This window comes from Mytilus californianus, unplaced genomic scaffold, assembly GCF_021869535.1.
Source record: "Mytilus californianus isolate M0D057914Y unplaced genomic scaffold, xbMytCali1.0.p SCAF_9, whole genome shotgun sequence".
Lineage (NCBI taxonomy): Eukaryota > Metazoa > Mollusca > Bivalvia > Mytilida > Mytilidae > Mytilus > Mytilus californianus.
In genome coordinates this window covers 21,433,083-21,446,916 of record NW_026262745.1, presented here as the reverse complement: position 1 = coordinate 21,446,916, position 13,834 = coordinate 21,433,083, and the positions used below count along the sequence as shown (strand labels likewise).

General features: G+C 31.5%; 1 protein-coding gene across 1 annotated transcript in view; it reads right to left on the bottom strand.

Annotated features, from left to right (window-relative positions):
- The window catches only part of LOC127715812 (synaptogenesis protein syg-2-like), an 83,746-nt gene extending 73,211 nt beyond the window's left edge, over positions 1 to 10,535 (bottom strand). The window contains exons 1-2 of the mRNA XM_052221949.1: positions 10,239 to 10,535; positions 6,989 to 7,291 (exon numbers count right to left, since the gene is read on the bottom strand). Coding sequence (XP_052077909.1) covers positions 6,989 to 7,291; positions 10,239 to 10,521 — 586 coding nt within the window. The 5' untranslated portion in view covers positions 10,522 to 10,535. The remainder of the gene's footprint in view (positions 1 to 6,988; positions 7,292 to 10,238) is intronic.
- Between the last annotated feature and the right edge of the window lie 3,299 nt (positions 10,536 to 13,834).

Here is a 13,834-nt window from a genome sequence, read left to right as displayed (position 1 = left end):
GTAAAACTCTAATAACAATACACCAATAGAATTCGATTTATATGTAAAGTATGCTTTCATGTATTTTAAGTATGTAATGTCTTATGAAGCTATGAGTGTTAAAAAGAAAAAAAAAAACCTATAAAGTAAGCAAAGCACGACCTTGAACTCGATAGTGTCTATCTCGAAAAGAGTAATAGATATAGATTTTTAAATAATGAAAAATGTTATGGACAATAAGGCAAAGCTTTTATGTATTTTCGTCAAAAAGATTTGACCACTTCGTAAAGAGCATAACCCCTAAAATGTAATCTTCTGAAGACGCGTTGGCATACATCGTTAACCATAATACGAAAACCAATTAGTCATGATCATCATTTAATGAGATTTGGATATTTTACTCAAGGTCAAAGATTAAGGATGATCATGCCAAACCTCGGACGTTCTCTTTTCATTAACAAAACAACTACTGATTTTGTTAATTGGAATTGCATTTTCTATTACCAGGTACAGTTTGCAACACTATCAGGTCACTTTGGTTTAAGTTGGAATCATGATAGATACTTTATCAGAGGAATCCATTTAATTGCTCTTTGATAAATTGACCTTAAAACATTTTTATTGGACTTTGCAGCATTTTAATTTACCGATCCAGAACCCTATAGTGTTTGTCTTTCATTTTTAGGCCAGAAAAGCTGCCAAATATTTCAATCAAATTCAACCTTACAGCTATGTCCAGTTAAGAATATATAAACAGAGTGGTACATATGTATCATGTGCTAGTTGATATATTTTTTAAAGTATTAGTACTACCATCTAGCTTTATTTCTAATCATAAAATATTTTCTCTAATGTTAATTACCACTAATAAGTTCTACGGCAAAGTGAGTCATAAATGCATATCAGGGTGTGCTTACCTTGTAGGCGCACACGGTCTCGCTCATTTTGGAGTTCATATGATTCCCTCAGATTTTGTTTCTAAAATTGATTTGTCTTCTCAATCGATATATGAGATTTGAACATCGGTTAACTACTTTTGACTTTATTTATCACTGTGTATAAGTTAATTAATATTTTGTGTTAAGACATATGCTATAAGTTTGATAGGAGTTGATGTCTATTTTTGTCTATTTGACGATTGTCCTGTCTAATGCACATTCATTGTCCGAATTTGTCTATACTTAAGTTCCTTTTTGAATTTATCAGCTCTTCTGCTTTTGTAATATGCATTTCATTGTCATGTATTTTGCAACAAGCATCATTGAAGATACAAAAATTGTCAAAACGCTTAGATTGTATAAAGTAGATATTATTAAAGTTTTAAATTTCTCTCCAAATTTTCTGTTCAGTTGTAAGTTAATATTAATAATCTTTATTTACCAAATTCATAACAACTATAGACATACAACATATAAACTACACACAGTATACATAGATAGCAGAAGGTAGTGTGAAACATATTACAACATGTTAGATCTTAGTTTTTGTGCACGAAATATAAATGTACCTAAATTAAATAGTTCTCTGAGATTATTCAAACTCATTAATTGTATATATTTATAAATAGAAGGTTTTTTTTCCAATAATAAGGTTTAATAAGTGGGACATTTTAATTTGAACCCATTTAATTCCAAAGCTCGGTTCACTTTCTTATCTTAAAGATAGAGCTCGTAAATTCTTCTTTCGTTATTTCACTTCCACAAGCCTCAATTTCACTACCATTTATTTTTTAAATTCAGTAATGCTTTATTTACATACAGGTACGTTTTAATATTTTTTTTTTATTGCTTTGCAAAATTTTTAAATGATCCACATGCATGTTATTAGAATGTATTGAAAACTATAAACATTTCAGGACACATTTTTCAAAAATTTTAAAATGTTTAAGTAGCATAATATTACTTTGTACATATTTATTCAAAAGTATGATCATATTATTTGTTTTTTCACATAGCTATGTTTTTATTTGTAGATTATTTTAGGTTGTTTCTTTATATAATTACCTCTCCATTCATTTGCTTCCTTTCTTGATCTGCAATATTTGCATTGAGCTAGAAAAAATAGAAGAACATAGTTTATCGATAGTTCTGTTGCAATTTTCTGCAATAGTGCTATTGTGGTTTCGAACCATGTGCAACAATTGTTTAATAACACGTTCGATATGATTTTTCTGAAGTACATGTACATGTACCTCATATCCTTTTTTAGTCGTTGAAATAAAAGGTAAATTCTATCAGGTTTGCACCTAAAATCTTTATCATACTATTGTATTGTTATATATAACATTGTTTTTGTTTCCATTTTTGTTAAACTTACATCTTTTTCTCCAAACAATAAACGCAGCAATCACAACTGCGGTTATGAATAAAACTGTTAATATAACAGCAGGACCTCCGTAGAATAAGCCTTTATCTTCATCATTATTCGTTCGAAAATCTGTTAAAGATAATCAGAATCTATGTTACCAAAGTCAATGTGTACAATGAAAATAAATTCATCAAATACCTCCAAATCATAAACATGGAAGAGGAGAAAAACACTACAGTCTTCTGTTTTATTTTATTCACAAATGTTGTACACTAGAACATGATTTAGGTCCTACAGTCAAATGTAAGATATAAAATAAAAACGAACATACCTTGAGATTAAGGAATGTAAGACACCTGTCTATTGGGGAAGAATGTTTGTTAGTTTCTGGATTAACCTTGGTTCTTTGTGTCCTTGTATTGTTGTTTCATTGACCAATACAACAAATTTGTTTTTTTTGATATAGCATATTAATTTGTTTTATAAATACTTTGAGTGGAATTTCCTGTGCATTTAACCATGTTTTATCATTAAAGTACCCGTCGATTTTTATGTATTGTATCATGTTGTCATGTTTATACTAAAAATAAAAACCTTCATTCCTACAGTCAAATATAAGATATAAATTAAAAACGAACCTACCTTGAGATTTAGGAATATCATAAAGGAAAAAAGTAAATAATTCGATCCCAAATTCATTATGAATTTGTACGGTATAGTTTGTTAAATCTTTCAGAGTAATTTCATTTATGTGAAGTATGCCAATGTATCCATCTACATGGATCTTCTTATCATGGAAAGAATCAATAATAACTGCTGCTGTCTCAGTCATTGTGTATCGTTCTGAAGATTGAAGGTTGAAATTACGATTGTCTTCATATTTTAACCAAGTTAGCTTAAGTGGTGGAGGCCAGCTCGTAAATTTTACTACTAGTGATCCTACACTTCCAAGTTTGCAAAACTGTTCCGAAGGATTGTAAATGGATAATTGTGGACGTCCTGAAAGAAAGCGATCAATATCAAATTCCACAGGATAAATAAAGGCAACAGTAGTATACCGCTGTTCAAAATTCATAAATCGATAGAGAAAAAAACAAATCCGGGTTACAAACTTAAACTGAGGGAAACACATCAAATATAAGAGAACTACGACACAACAGAAACACAACATTTAAATGTAACACACACAGAAACGAACTATAACATAACAATGGCCATTTTCCTGACTTGGTACAGGACATTTTAAGAAAAAAATGATGGGTTGAACCTGGTTTTGTGGCTAGCCAAACCTCCCGCTTTTATGGCAATGTTTAATATAACATGAAAATGACAACATTACAGGACAGGACTTCAATACAATTACATGGGAGAACATATAGGATAGAGAAACATACGAATAATAGCTAACAAAAGGTACCAGGTTTAAAATTTAATACGCAAGACGCGCGTTTCGTCCACACAAGACTAACAAGTGACGCTCAGATAAAAAAAGTACGAAAGCCAAAACAAGTACAAAGTTGAAGAGCATTGAGGACCAAAAGTTCCAAAAAGTTGTGCCAATTACGACTAAGGTCATATGTCTGGGATAATCTAAGTTCACAGAATGGTACTCTGATCAAATCATGACTGGGATGAAAGCCGGGAAAAAAGTTAATAACATTAAGGTCGACTTAAATCTTTCCACTTTAAAACCACTGCACTCTGGATGGTTAGTGCATGCATTTCAGAATGTAAGATAAGGTTGTGTATGTTTATGCTGAAAAATAATAAATCACTCTTTGATCTGTTGGTTACTTAGGAAACATATAACTTTATTTTTTTCCGTTCATGATCAGTCATACGAATACTGTAATTGTACTTATTTTCGCGGTGTATTTATTTTCACGAATTGCGCGGTTGATTTATAAATAAATACACGCGAATCTAAATCCAACCTTTTAACTGAAAACTTACTGTTCATCTATGCATGTAAACTTGACCTTACATCGATGACAGGACATGTTTACAACCCTGTTAATCCGATAAATAAACAAACTAGATTAATATCAACAGGTGACAAGTAAAAACCAGTTAAAGATCAAAGAGACAATAATGACTCGAGATTACCTTGAACCATATGACTTTTCAATTGTAGTTGTTATCGATTGATTTACAAACATGTGTGTATAGTAACAGACAATGTTTTTGAAAAGCTTTACTGTAATCATTTGATAACAAACAAAATTGTAATTATAATTAGATTTTATGAAAATGAAACAAGCACAAATAAATACACACAAATAACCAAAGTTACAAAAGTTTGTCATTTACTGAGTGCGACTTCTGCTATACCGTTCTTAACCCAACCTTTTTTTCAAACTTTCATCTTTTACATTCTGAAATACATGCACTAACCACCCAGAGTGCAGTGGTTTTAAAGTGGAAAGATTTAAGTCGACCTTAATGTTATTAACTTTTTTCCCGGCTTTCATCCAAGTCATGATTTGATCAGAGTACCATTCTGTGAACTTAGATTTTACCAGTTGTTTGAACTCATCATTTCCTGAAACGTCGAGTGGCTGTAACTCACTTGTACAAAATGCTGGTACAAAACGAGTGCGAATGTTATTCTCGCTAATTTATTCATGAATGATTCAACTCTATGTGCACGAAAAACATCGAAAATGCACAAACCGGGCTGTTTTGCTCTGGATAATGGCAATTTATTACGGACGGACTCAATGTACGGAATAAGGACTTTGTCAGCATACTCGAGCATGTTTAACATATTGAAATACAAATGAAGAATGACAAACAAATGTATTAAAATTGAAATCAGTTCACTTTTACCGGTTATCTTAGTACTACAAACATTTTACCCGACGGCTATTTACGCATTTACCTTAATACAGTATACCCGACGTCTATTTACGCTTTTACTTTTAATAAAGTTTCATATTTACACACGAGGCCATAGTTATAACCGTAAAACGATTTTTTAATTTTATTTTCAGGAAAAAATCGCGAAAATAAATACCCGCGAACTTGTTTGAAATACACAATTCGCGAAAATAAGAACCCGCGAAAAAAAGTACAAGTACAGTATATGAATTTATGAGCATTTGTAGAAAATAGCTGACAGAGAACCTTCTATATATATATAAGGCTTCAACATACCCTTAAAAACCATTTAAACCTATAGAAATACAACATTGATAAAAATCTGAGACATTGCTGGAAACTAATGCATATTAAACCTGCTGCGAAATGTACAGTTAAAAAAAGTATAACGGAACATCACCATCAAAGTAATAGAAATCAGCTATAAAATGATACGTCACTTTTGTGATAGATTTAAGTAGGAAGATTTCCAAGAAAAAGTTCTAAAAAGGACATGATCACTTCTGTAAGAAATTAAGTAAGAGTGAGTTCAGTTTGATAACAATCATTTGTATATCTAAAAAAAAGAGATTATTTTCGAATAAAATATCGTCTATACAGCAGTTTGTGTTAAATACCTATCGAATCGTAATTCGTTGGGTCTTCAGGAAGTTTTTTTCATGATGGTTTTATTATTGAGAAAGGAATTGGAAAGACTTCAACAAATGATACTACAACCAGATACAATACGGCCTTCATCATGGACCAAGCCGTATCATATAGTAAGTAAGACTTCAAAAGAGTGGTTCACGCCACAAATTTGTAAAATTGTTAATACCTCTATTATGATAAGATTTGTTCCAATATGTTATAAGTTGTTTTAAACCGGTTGTAAAAGAACAGGTAGTAGAACCAAAACGTGTATGCAATCACATTTACCAGATCCAAATAAAAAACGAATTTAATTACATTTTTATGTAATTGAACAGCTTATTAAAGGTGAAAACCTTATGGTGTTCAGAAAAATGATTCGTAGAAGTTCAATTTTATCCTTTAACAAAACAATGTAAAATTCTAATTATTTCTGTCCTTATATATTGAAATCCAGAACAAGCACCAGAACTAATAACAAGAACTTGCACAACATTAAATGCAAAGTATAATACTCCATTCATTATTCGACATTGACGACAAATTTAATGTTCTGAAGAACAAATCAGAGAATCGTCAAACAAGATGTGACTGCCCGTCATTTTTGAAAATCTCTTACGTGGTTTTAATCAACAATTATAAAATAAGACCAAGTTATGCCTTAACAGAAACGCTGTGAAATATGTTATGAAAGTAACGGAAGAACAACGGTGGCAAGGACGGATATATTAGTTAATTGTAGTATTTCATGCAATCCGTGAGGAGAGAATATTTTTTTTGTAACTTTGAAATATATTATAGTGCGGTAAACTCTGCTAAAATTATGGTCGAACGGTAATATCAATCAAAATGTGTGTAAAAACGGGATTTTAAACCAAAGCATTTATGACTTGTACACTTTTAAAGGATAGTACTGGCCATTTTCCAGATTTTCTTAACCTCTTTGGTTTTTCTGGGTCGTTGTCTTGCATATTATATAAAAAAAAACATTTTTTACGTTGATCATATATATATAGACAACACTCTGATCAAATGAACACACAACCAAATAAAGTAAGCAATTCATGCGGCATTTGCAATATCAGTTTTAAAATTATGTCAAAGTTTGGTAATTGTCAGACTCGTCCACTATAGCTTACAATCAAAGGAAAACATTTTTTTATTTATATCGATTAATTTATTCATTTCTTACCCTCATTCACAAAGAAAACTGATCCTGACTGAATCTTATTTCCTTCTTTGTCAACTATTCCATTTTCAGCAAAACATTTGTATATCCCAGTGTCTTGATATCTTTGCGTTCTTTCCAATTCGGGGATTTTCAGAATTCCATTTGAACCACTGCCTAAAGTCCTTATTTTCTCGCCGTGTGCTGAATGGTGCTCCCATTGATAAAATTTATAGATGATTGGGTTGCCTTGAGGTTGACAAATGAGTTCCCTGATATTATCTTCTGCGGTCAAATTTTTGTATCTAATATTGATAGATGGTGGATCTGTATATACATATATTGAAATAAAATAAAATAGAATAACGGAACTAAAAAATTCAAATTGTTCCTAATGCATCACATTACTCAATTACAATTAAGGTTGAAATGTAGACCAAACAAGTACGTTAAAGACTTCAGATGTCTTGTTGTTCTGGTTTTTGTTTTGTTATGTTGTTGGAATACTCTCTCTTTGAAGTATTTACCTAATATTATTGTATTCATATTCATAAGTATTCAGTCTACATGTTATTCTAATGATTTAAATAAAAAGTAAAATCACAAAAATACTGAACTCCGAGGAAAACTCAATCGGAAAGTCCCCAACCACACGGCAAAATCAAATGACAAAACACATCAAACGAATGGACAACAACTGTCACATTCCTGACTCGGCACAGGCACCCTCAAATGTAGAAAATGGTGGACCGAACCCGGCCCCACAGCGCCAAACCTCTCACCCGTACGACAGTCTCATCAAATTCCGCCACATCTACAACGATGCGTGAACAAAACAGACATCATAAATAAAATAGTCAAAATATGGGCACAGCAGTCATCACTGTGTCACAATATCAAAACAAACAACTATTTACAAAAAAAGCACAAAAGCATCTATCAAATTAAGACCCACATTCATTGCTTCGCGTGTCTGACGTCAGAAAATGTAAACGTCACATAAGAAAAAAGTTTGTCATTCAATGTCTATTCAAAACAATTTTATAATTTCACATGGGGAATGTTGGTATACAGGGTTAAAAAATCAAAAGTTATGTTAGAATTAATTTCAGAAATAGACCGAGATTTATAATTGTCCAGAAGTTCTTCAGAACCCTTAAGAATCCACATATGGTAAATACCACTACGCGAGTAAAATAAATTTGTCGTTTGTCGTTCAAAGTATTTTCAAATTTATAATAGAACAATAACATAATGACATATAATAGAACAATAACACAATGACGGGATCTTTTAAAGTACAGAGTCACGTTATAAGAACCACAGAAACACAAAAAGTCGCATATACAAAACACACCAGTAAAAATTAAAGATAATACAAACACATTGACGGGATGTATAAGTACCTAGCCACGTCAAATGGATATCACAGAAAACAAACCAAACAGTAAAAGTAATATTAATAATAGAACAAAGACAAATGAAAGAACAATATTACACGTTGTTAAGATGATAAACAACGTCAGTATGCAGAATCTATACTTCAAGACCATCATGTATTGTTTGTGAAGTTGATACGGAATATTTATCAACAAGGTCTTGGTACCTTCCGATGAACTTTTTTAGAAAAAGGACGAGACGTTCTTTGACATACCCCTGGTTCATCAACTTTCTGCTCAGACACTGGTGACGTTTTACAAAGTCTGAGTAAGAGCTGCAAGCTCTTGAATATCGAATAAGTTGGGAAATGTATATCCCATATGCAGGTGAAGTTGGTATATTTAAATAAAATATCCTATGCTCGATTATCAGTACAAGAATAGACATTCATTAATAACATGTTTCATAATTGTTTTATAAACCATCCCTGTTGTGAGACGCGTCCATTTTCCCCGCCCGTCTCATAAATGATAAAAACACTATAAATTTCGTTCGTCCGAATCATCACCTTCAGCAGTGACAATCAAATCCAAACATTTTGAAAGTCAATAGTTAATGATTACCCGGATATGATGAAATGACCATTACAAAGGAGTAGCTAAACTCATCTACGGTCCACTTTGCCCTAATCAGTTGTAATCAAAATTTCTAAAATTTTCTTAAATTATTAACGGAGAAAATTAAATGTATGTTATACAACAGTTAGTATCAGCTCAATATTTAACTCTAAAAAACGTATAAATCATTTTTACCTGATTTGATTGGTCAATAGTTATTTATTTTTTTATTTGGCACATGCAACTTTTGAAAATGATTAAAAAAAATAGGTAACGATATGATTTAAATTCTTCGATCATAAGATATTTAGAGATACTCATGAAAGTACTTACTCGATGTTCATCGATATTCATTTATAAAAATGTATGAGAATTAAAATTTAATAAAAAAAAACCTGTTTTCAATGTATGTGGTCACTTTGGCTTGGGACAGGATTTGATATGACATAACACTCCTAGCTTCGTGGTAATGTTTTTATATTCTGATTTTTTTAAAACATTTAAAAAAAAAAATTTCAACTTGATCTATCACGACATGGTTCTAAATCGCATTAACTTATTTTGAATCTTTGGTGGTGATAAGAAGTTTTTCAATAACTGACTAGAAGAAATAGTTTCTGAGGTCAATTTTAGACAATACAAAAAACAAACAACGATATAGGTGTACAGGATAAGCAAGCAGAAGCATGCGAGCTTCAAACCCCAAAGGTTAGACAACTGCATGGAAAACCCATTGGTAAGGCCTGTAGTGAGTCAAATTAGGCATGTCAGCAGCCGCTATTCATGCCGACAAGTTCCTTTTTGTTCATATGAGATAAACTTCACAGGAGCTTCAAGAAGACTGAATGAAATCTAACATCATTTGCTATCTTCGCTTTCCGCTTTATGAATGATTTCCTCTCTCTAGTTAATTCAAAGTTTGGGGACTATGTTCAACACATCTTTCCAATCAAACTTGAAATAAAGGACACCACATATACAGTCCACCTTATATCTTGACTTCCATCTCAAAATGGAAAATGAAAGTCAATAGAGAACAACACTTTACGACAAAAGGGATCATTTTAGCTTCCAAATTGTGGACTTTTCATTTCTAAGTAGCAACATTTCAAAAACACATTAGATAAAAAAGTGTTTAATTTCACAAAGTTATTTACATCGATGAATAATAAAACATCAAATTCTTAAAATATGGTCTTATATCATGATTTACAAGAAGGGAGATTTGGAAGATTTATTTTAAGAAAAAAAATCTTTTGATAATGAATTATACTCACAATAAACTTCAAGAGTTTGGCTTCTGGTGATTCCATCATTATCAATGCTGTCAAAAGCTCTGCAAGTAAGTTTACGTTTATCAAAAGACCTGTACACCTCTAAGCTCAAAACTGATTTTACATTGTATGTATCAGTCGGACTGATATTGTCGACATCTTCGTAGGAGCTGTTATAGAAATCATCAAGCAAATTCCATTCAAAAGATGTTGGAGGTCTACCACCAGTCGCAAAGCACGATGCATTCAGAACATCGAATTCATATAAGGTGTGGATAGTTTCCATTATAACACTTTCAGTTTTAACTGAAAAGATTTCAATTAACAAGCACGTTAAATTATAACAGAATGCACACACTGACATTTAGGATCAAAGATTTGCGAACAGGTTGAAATTTATAGTTAGCTGTAAATTAAACAATGTTTCAGTTGTTGAATTATGATTTTTCAATTATTTATTGTAAATTCTAACAAACAGAAAGACAGAAGAAAACCTGAAAATATATGTCGATGATTGTTTCGATCTACATGTTCATATATCATTTATGAATTAGGTAATTTCTTAGAGTTTGACAGAACTATCAATGAACCCGTTGTGGTATTGAGCCACATCACTTGCTACGAATTACCAGTTGAACCATTAGTAAATCAATGGGCTTTACTATTGAAGCAAGCAGTTCTAATCGGTTCGTAGTAAATGCGTTAATCCAGTGGTTTTGGTGGAGTTCATGTCTCTCAATCCTTAGTTTTCTGTTAAGTGTTATTATTTGCCTTTCGCCTCATTCTTTTTATTTTGTTGTTGAATTTTTGTCTTTGAAATGTCGTAATGTTAATTATTTTAATTGATATTTGTACATTGTAATAATTTTCACATTCACTGATTTTCCTTCAACGTCCGTAGTGCTTTGTAGGGTATCTAATCAACAGTTACATGATATTCCTATACAAGTAATATCAGTTTTGCCGAGAATTTCCGGTTTGATAGACGGTTATTCAAATTCGACATTTCTGTGTCGCATACAAAATGCATAAATTGTAACGACATGAATGCAATGCCCAAACTAAGAGATGACTGTCCGGTATTTTGCTATGAATCATCCTCTATGCATATACAAGAGTGTACATAGTTGTTATAAAAAGTTATTTAACCCTTTAATGCAGGTCGAGAACTATTGCTCTGCTGTACAATTGTGGTAAATTCCCAATTTTTTGTTTAAAACATAGGTGAAATATGCAAGTTAACTACATGGAACTGGCTTTCAAACTTAAGTTATTTAAACTTACGATTGAGGTATAAGAAAGATTCAATATTAAAAAGAAGTTTTAACTCTGAGTGGTTGGCCGTACAACTAAAATTGCTTCTATCGTCTATTCTCGATGGTTGCATTGTGTATACAAGCTTTCCGTTATCTGCTGTGGCTAAAAGGTTGTCATTCTTTGAAAGTATTAGACTTGGCGGAGGGTGTCCACCAACACTTTTACATGTTATGTTCATCGGTTGATCTTCGTTGCCTTTAATGTATTGTTGGACCAAATTTTCAAATAAAACACTTGTTGGTGGAGCTAAAATTGAACTAAATTAGACAAACACTATCCCGAACTGCCTCGATGTAATTTTTTTAAGAACAGATGGTAAATGTGTTCAAGCTGCAGTCTAATGGTTACGTATTCATCATGATGATATATACATATTGGTTTATTCAAAGTCACTGTGATGTAAATAAAACATGCAGAAAATCGAAAAGAGTATAGTATATCAATGGTTTGACTGACTGTGTATCTACCCTTAGGTATAGATTGTTTGGCCGCATTTGCAGAACTTTTCGGAATTTTCAGTTTTTAATGCTCTTTAATTTCAACATTATTCAAACTGTAATATTCAATATCTTTTCAATGTAAATTCTGACCTCCGATTGTGGCTGTTTCGAAATTTCTTACAACACCAAAGCAACAACAACAATTATGTTAAAAACCTGACCAATTAAATCGCTTTTTTTTTGTCTTTCTGCATGATGTGTTTTCATTTCAATTAATCTCTCCTTGGAAAGAAAAGAAAAATGATATTTTCAAATAGGGGTTCAATTTTATCTTGAACGTCAACTTGCAAATATTTTGAATCTAAAATAAGCAAAAAACTAACGACTTTCACAGAAACATATCTGTAGAGTTTCGTTTCAATAAGTTTATCCGCTCTCGAGAAAATGTACTCGTAAATTATGGCAATTCAGAAAGTAAAAAAGGATACCATGACATGACAGCGATGTTTGATGACAAATCGGCCCCATAAAAAAATATACCGGAATGTTTGTTTTCATTCTATTCAGAGGACATCAAAAAAGAATACAGAAAAATATCAAAAGTAAGTGAACAGATGACGAATAGATTGATGCAAAGTGAGCTAAAACGTTTACACTTGGGTTCATCTTAAAAAATATCACACTATATTTTGATTTTCTACAGGTATTATTTACATTCAAAATCATAAGGTAATCTTTATATAAACACAATTAAACAAATTTGATGATGAAACAAGTTCACTTCTTACCAAAGAATTACACTATAAGGTAAATATATAATTGTCATCCGCCAATGCATATATTATCATTCAGAAGCACATAGTTTTATCTGTTAATATTTACTATTGTATATTATATAAAGTTCATCAGGATTTGTTGGCAAACAGTGCATGTTTACGTGCAGCTAAATCTGTACAACTGTTAAAACTGTAAAACTGTAAAAAACCTGGCACTTATATAAGAGTAAAATGTATTTTCTTCTTCAGAAAAAAGGCTTCCCTGAATTTTAATGCACATAAGATCGTCAAATGGAAACTATAGAGTTTGATTCAATACTTTCCATTCCGTTATCTGATATACGATTGATGTACGATGAACGTCAAATCAATTCTTTGATAACAATAAGTAATCTTAGCATTGTTAAGGTTCATCATTACTTTTTAATAAATATGGCTGTGTCGACATCAAAACATTTACCCTCATCAAAGACAAACCTTTGCACCTGGAAAAGTTTCAAGGAATTACTGGACCTAGATATGTATAAGTTATAATCATTTTATATTTTAAAGAATTAAACACTTTTTGATTTTGAAATTCATTTTATTTCTAACCCTTCTGATGATGGTAAAGTAAACAATTATATAATATTCATTTGTTATGATCCACTCAATTACACTGTTTAAATTGTCTATAATTGCTGTCCGGACATCGTGTGTCCCTAATTTATCCGCGTCAATCAGTTCAATACATCACACTTTTACATGAGAGGCATCTAAAACATTTTTCCATACTTTTAAAATTTTGACACCAGCGGGAGCAATTAAAACATTGCACAACAAAGGAAAGGATGTTTCTTAAACTCAAGGGCAAGCCATGGCTTTGAACTTTTCCAGATGCACAGGCTTGTATTGTCTTGCTGTAAAAACAGTCATATTTGCCAAAAGATTGAAGTTTTTTTTATGATAGTTTTGTTTTAAAAGTTTACACTTTTAATTAATTTGCTTCATTTTAATCATTTAAAGCTCAGTGAAGTGCAATTACATTTCCAAATCAACGTTAACTCACCCGATATACGTCAATAAT